Source organism: Arachis hypogaea, chromosome 20 (genome assembly GCF_003086295.3).
Source record: "Arachis hypogaea cultivar Tifrunner chromosome 20, arahy.Tifrunner.gnm2.J5K5, whole genome shotgun sequence".
Lineage (NCBI taxonomy): Eukaryota > Viridiplantae > Streptophyta > Magnoliopsida > Fabales > Fabaceae > Arachis > Arachis hypogaea.
The window spans coordinates 134,250,033-134,256,286 of record NC_092055.1 but is presented as its reverse complement, the minus strand read 5'-3'; the positions used below and the strand labels follow the sequence as shown (position 1 = coordinate 134,256,286).

The 6,254-nt window shown below is 39.5% G+C and overlaps 2 protein-coding genes across 2 annotated transcripts; both read left to right on the top strand.

Annotated features, from left to right (window-relative positions):
• The first annotated feature begins 228 nt into the window (after positions 1-228).
• LOC112784951 (uncharacterized) lies at positions 229-3,211 on the top strand. Its single transcript, XM_025828334.3, has 4 exons — positions 229-918; positions 1,008-1,123; positions 1,205-1,477; positions 2,976-3,211. The coding sequence occupies exons 2-4, from the start codon at positions 1,033-1,035 to the stop codon at positions 2,984-2,986; spliced, it is 375 nt and encodes a 124-aa protein (XP_025684119.1). The 5' UTR covers positions 229-918; positions 1,008-1,032; the 3' UTR covers positions 2,987-3,211.
• Positions 3,212-4,002: 791 nt separating this feature from the next.
• Positions 4,003-5,085, top strand: LOC112786424 (uncharacterized). Its single transcript, XM_025829801.1, has 2 exons — positions 4,003-4,409; positions 4,449-5,085. The coding sequence occupies exons 1-2, from the start codon at positions 4,003-4,005 to the stop codon at positions 5,083-5,085; spliced, it is 1,044 nt and encodes a 347-aa protein (XP_025685586.1).
• Positions 5,086-6,254: the final 1,169 nt, after the last annotated feature.

Here is a 6,254-nt window from a genome sequence, read left to right as displayed (position 1 = left end):
TTTTAACTTCATTTTATAAATGAAGGAGAATTAATTTATTTATCACTAATTTTTATTAAATTGGTATTCAATTTAAAATTAATTAAAGATTGTTAATCAAAAGATATTTTAAAAATGGATACTTTATATTTAATTTAATTTTTATTATTATCCTACTTTTATTTATTTCATAAAAATTATACTACTATACCTATTTTTAATAAAAATTCCCTAATCTACCCCAACCTTAGCTAACCGACACTCCCCAACCCCTACTCACACAAGGCACTCACGCAACAAGCACAAACACTACACCCTGAAACAATGAAACAAGGAAAGAAAGAAAAGAAAGGGAAGAGAGGATAGGGGGCGCAGGAAAAAGAAAAGCAAAAGGGGGAAACAGAGGTCAGAGGGGGGAAGGAAGTCGCCGCGCCCTACCCATTCGTCGCCGCCGTCTGAGGAGCTTCCATGGCCGCTACTGTTGAGCTCGCAGGTGAGAGAAAGAGAGACGCGCGAGGGAGGAAGGCTTTGCAAGGAACGTCGCGTCGCTGCTGTGAACCCACCGCCACCAGGGCCAGTAGCCGTTCGTGAAGCCATCGCCGTCAGCCCCGTCGCCGCCGTCGCCTCAAGGCTCGCCATCATCATCCTTGGCGGGTGCCCTTGCTGCCGCTGGTGGAGACGAATCCGCCGCTGGTCTGAGCTAAGAAGAAACGCATGGAGAGGGGGTGAACGAAGCCCTCGCAGGAACCGCCGTCTAGAAAGGGTTCAGGTCGCCATTGATGGGGCTAGCCGGAACTGTTCCAAGGTTTTTGCCGTTGATTTTGATTTTGTTCTGTTTCGGTTGAAGCCGTTGAAGCCGTTGCTGCCTCTAGTCGCCGGAAAGCCACCACTACTCCTTCTGCCCTGCCCCTGTTTCGTTAGGGTTTGCTGCTTTTCATGGTGAGACTGAACTTGTTTTGCCTCATTCACCATGTCAGTTGGTTTTAGTTTCACCTAATATCCACTTCATGTTAATTTTAATTTGTCAGAATAAATTGTTACTATTCGGTGTTGATGTTGCTGCTGTTATCACTGCTGGTTCTAATGCCATTGCTGCTATTGCTGTTAATTTGGAATAAGTGGGTTTGTCGCCTTTGCCTTCTTGGTAAGCGTTTTTACTTCCAGAACTTTTGAAATCGATATTCCAATATAAGTTATTAGAGGCTCTGAGCTGTTGGTATTGTAGGGTTGAATTCCGATGATTTTATATCAAATTTAAGGTTGCTGTTGGACCATCAGAGTTTCTGGCCGCTGTCGGAGCCGCCGCCGGGTCAGCTCGGGATTGCGGCTGTTCCATTTTACTCTTACTGTAGGATTGAGTTGTCGGGATTGCCTGTTGCAATTAAAACCGTTTCTGCTATTGAGGAAGTGAGCAGACCTGCGATTGAAGCTGCAGTTTATTTCGGGTGGAGAGGAATGATTCTTGTGACGCCTTTAGTTTATGGGTTCAACTTCCGAGGTAGGGGTTTTCTTAAAATTCATTTTATCTTACAGAGTTGTTATAAATAGATATTAATGTGAGAAACATATGTCTGTGATTATGATTGTTTTATAAATGTGGTTGTTTGCTGGACTGAATGACTGATTGCTTGATTGCTTGAGTAGTTTGTGACTGCTGAAAAGAAATTAGTTTGAAAGGTTATTTATTTGATTATTATGAAAAGTGGCTTTCTTGGTTTTGAAGCTGTTTTTGAGAATGTAAACGAATCGGCTTTGGACATGATTTGAAATATGAAAATGAATTAATGTTAGAAACGGTTAATTTTGAGTTAGTTTGACTTTAAAAGTGATTTAGTATTTGAGCTGGTTTGATTTTAAAAAGAGATTTATTATTGGCATCGATTCACTTTGAAAATAATTTAATATTGGAAATAGTTGAGTTTTGGAAGATGATTGAGATTTGGAAATGGATGAGAAAAGGTTTGAGAAATGTTTGGATGGAACCCGAAAAGGGTGGCAGAATCCGAGTTTTAGAGGAGATGCTGCCGAAATTTTATAAAATTAGAAGTTTTGTTTGAAGTAATTGTTTAAAAAGATTTAGTTCTTAAACGTTATATGTTTAATATTGATTTATTTAGAAAAGCAAGAATTATGTTTTTGATTGGGATTGTTGATTAATGGAAAGAAGGATGATGAGGATTGATTTGAAATATGATTTTTGAATGAATTTGGAAATGGGATATGGATTGATGAATGAATTATTTATGTGGCTTATGAATTTGAAATATCTGAGACACGAGGTTCCCTGGATTAAGTACCGTGGCTTGCCACCACGTGTACCAGGTTGAAAACTCGGTACTCTGTTGACCCTACGATGTAAGTGTGACCGGGCACTATATAAATTCCCGGGAATGTTACCCCCAATGAGCAATATTGATTATTTGAGAAAAAGCTATGCATAGACTCTTGGGGATGCACGTCGGGGGACAGTCTAAGGACAATTCAGACTTGTCGGGTTGGCTGTATAACCGACAGATGAGCCTCATCAGCCATAGGACAGGCATGCATCATATGCATTTGTATGCTTTGCTTGGGTTTGAACTTGTTTTGGTTTGCCTAATTGCTAAACTGTTCTTAATTGCTATTTGAACTATTTGCTGTAACTGCTACCTACTTGTGCTTTCCTTGTCTGTCTTGCCTGTGTTTGTCCTGGCGTGCTATATTTGAGAATGAACTTTGGTGCTGAATTAATGACTGTATTGTCAGATTGCGTGGTTGGTTTCTGATTGAGATTTTCTTATAAGAAAGGAAATGTTTCTGACTTCTGAAAGATTAAACATTGTTTCTTTGAAAAAGTTTTGAACGATTTTCTATTGGTTTTAAAAGATTCATAAGGCAATGATAATCACTGAGCTTGAAAACAGTTTTCTTATTAAATGTCTTCTTATGACAACTTTGAAACTCCGTGGTGAGACCGTGTGGTTAAGTTCTCACCCCCTACAGTTTTACCTTTTCAGGAACCGGATGAAGAAGCATTAAGAAGAGTTATACTGCGTTTGGTTTATATATGTTGATGTATTAATTAGATTATTTTCTTCCCTCGTCTTTGTTATTACAAATTTGTAAGAGGGATAGGAATTGTATGTTTTATATGTATAATATATTGAGTTATTATGTAAGGAGTCTTGTGTATGAATCTATGCCTGCCTGAATTTTTCTTAAGATAAAGTATTTATTTCTGGTTTTCGAAGAATTCAGTGATATAGTGTCGAGTCACAGGCTCCTATTTTATTATTTAGTATGTAAAGTAGTCGTAATATTTCTTGCTATCAGAGTAGCGCAGCCGGAAGCGTGACTTCTGATAGTGAGGGTGTTACACATTATATGTTTTAAGATTGATTTATTTATCAAAGAAAGAATTATGTTTTGAATTGGAATTGTTAATGGACAGAATAGAAAGAAGGATGATGAGGATTTTCTTTGAAATATGGTTTTTGAAAGAATTTGGAAATGAGATTTGGATTGATGAATGATTATGATGTTAAGAATGTTGAGAATGCTGAGATATCGATTGAGAATGTTAAGATATGATCTTTGAATTATTCATATGGCTTATGAATTTGAATTATCTGAGATACGAGGTTCTCTGGATAAAGTACCATGGCTTGCCACCACGTGTACCAGGTTGAAAACTCGATAATCTGTTGACCCTACGACGTAAGTGTGACCGGACACTATATAAATTGCTGGGAATGTAACCCCATTGAGCAATATTGACCGGACACTTGCCTGGCCACTTCGATTTCGAGCGACCACCGACAGCTCGATTACCACGTAATCTGTGCGAGGATATATCCATTGGTCAGGACGGATGCAGCGGTTACAATAAAAGTGTTGCAAGAAGCTACTGAGTCAACTTACGGATTCAGGCCTAATTATAGGAAGGTGTGGAAGGCAAAGCAGAAGGCAGTCGCATAGATTTACAGGAATTGGGAAGAGTTGTATGCCGAGTTGCCCCGGTGGATCCTTGGGATGCAAGCAACGATGGATGGAATGATAGCTTTGTTGAAGACTTCTCCAGTGCGTGTATGTGATGAGGTTGATGAGTCTATAGAGTACTTTCATCGACTTTTCTGGACATTCCCTCCATGCGTTGAAGCTTTTAAACATTGCAAGCCACTAATTAGCATTGACGGTACACATCTGTATGGAAAGTATGATGATACTTTGCTTCTGGCTATTGCGCAAGATGGAAACTCGAATATATTGCCAGTTGCTTTTGCACTTGTTGAGGGGGAGAATGCTGAGTCGTGGGCTTTTTTCTTACCCCACCTGCGTCAACATGTGACCCCACAAGAAGAGATTCTGGTGATTTCTGACAGACACAACGGCATTAAGACTGCACTGGAGGCATCAGATAGTGGTTGGCAACCGCCTCATGCATATCGAGCGTATTGCATTTGACACGTTGCGGCTAATTTTGCTCTCAGTTTCAAGGGTCAGGATGCAAGGCGGTTGCTCGTGAATGCGGCGTATGCCAAGACTGAGGCCGAGTTTGACTACTGGTTTGATATTATGAGGACGGAGAATCCAGCCATGTGTGATTGGACCAATCGACTGGAGTACGATACGTGGACCCAACACCAGGATGGAGGCAGTCGGTTCGGCTACATGACAATGAACATATTCGAGTGTGTTAACTCTGTATTGAAGGGGACACGGAATCTGCCAGTTAATGCACTTGTGAAATCCACATACGGGAGGTCGGCAGAGCTTTTTGTCGTCCGAGGGCAGACAGCAGGGGCGCAGTTGGGATTAGGCCAACGGTTTTGCCAGGCGCTGGTCAAGGCGATAGAGTGCAACTTGAAAGATTCGAGGTGCTTCACGGTTACTCTGTTTGACAGACATCAGTCTGAGTATACTGTGGCTGAGACGACTCCTACCGGTAACTTTTCGCTTGGGACGTATCGGGTTTCCCTCAGAGATCGCACTTGTGACTACGGGTACTTTCAAGCTCTCCATTACCCGTGCTGCCATGCGATTGCATGTTGTGCTCAGTCCCGGTTAGACTGGGCTACATACGTCCGTGAGGTTTATACCATGAGTAAGGTGTTCACTCCCGGTTAGACTGTGGCCACCGTACGCCGATCCTACTATCGTTCCTGATCCTAACATGAGACGTGCCAGAGAAGAGCGATCGAGGTCAACAAGAATCTATAACACCATGGATGAGGCCGATACTAGTCGGCCGAAGCGATGTGGGCTATGCAGACAGACAGGACACACTCGCAGGACTTGTCCTCAGCGAGGATCCGCCCCCAGTGCTGAGGCATAGGTGTCATTAAGTCGTCATGATTAGCTTTCATTTTTCTTTTCTTATTTGTGTTCTTGTCCTGTTTTAGTTGTACTTACTATTAAGTAAAATTATGTACTTACTGTTCGTTTTACAGTGACGTGGTTATTGTTAGCGATTCTCTATGTAGTTGGGATTCTCTTGAGTAAAGGTGTTCTAATTTTGTTCGTAATTCTATGAGTTCAAGAGACTAATTTCAATTAAATCAAAGTACCAACCTATGTTGCGCCATACATAAAAATGCAAACCAAAGTTTCATCCAAAAACTCATCCTCCATGAAAATTGAACTAAGTCCACACTAAGGCATAAACCGCAACACCCCTACTGCGGATTATGTGATGATTTGCTTCGAACGTAATTCGCGACACCCCTGTAGCAGATTACGTGCATTCGTAAACCGCGGGACCCCTGTCTTGGTTTACATAGTTTATGAAAAAAATGCATTTCGATATCCATTTAGCAAAATATGTATTTTGGTAAATTTGGAGGCCAGTTTATTTATTTCAGTAAATTGCCCTTTATTTATTTATTCTAAAGTATTGTTATTATATTTATAAAAAATCTTATATGTAGTTGATTTTTGTAGTAGTTAGGATTATGGCACTAATGTTTGAAAATAAAAATATAGCAAGGAGAAGAAGAGAAGAAATTATAGTAAAAAAATCCAATATCAAGGATTAAGTTGTAATTTCAATCAAAGTTTTATTTTTTCTAATATGTCTTTTTTTTTTTGCATAAATAATAGTTAAAAACGGTGAAAGTGTAATTTAAACTTTTTAAATGAGTAACTAAGTCTAATATTTCAACAGAGAGTTTACTTCTCTTTACATTTTTTCTTTGTAATCTACTTTTATATTTTTTTTTAAATACAACCTAATCACAACATTTATAAGGTGAAACTGTACAGATATATTTATATTTATTTAAAAAAAATTATTGATT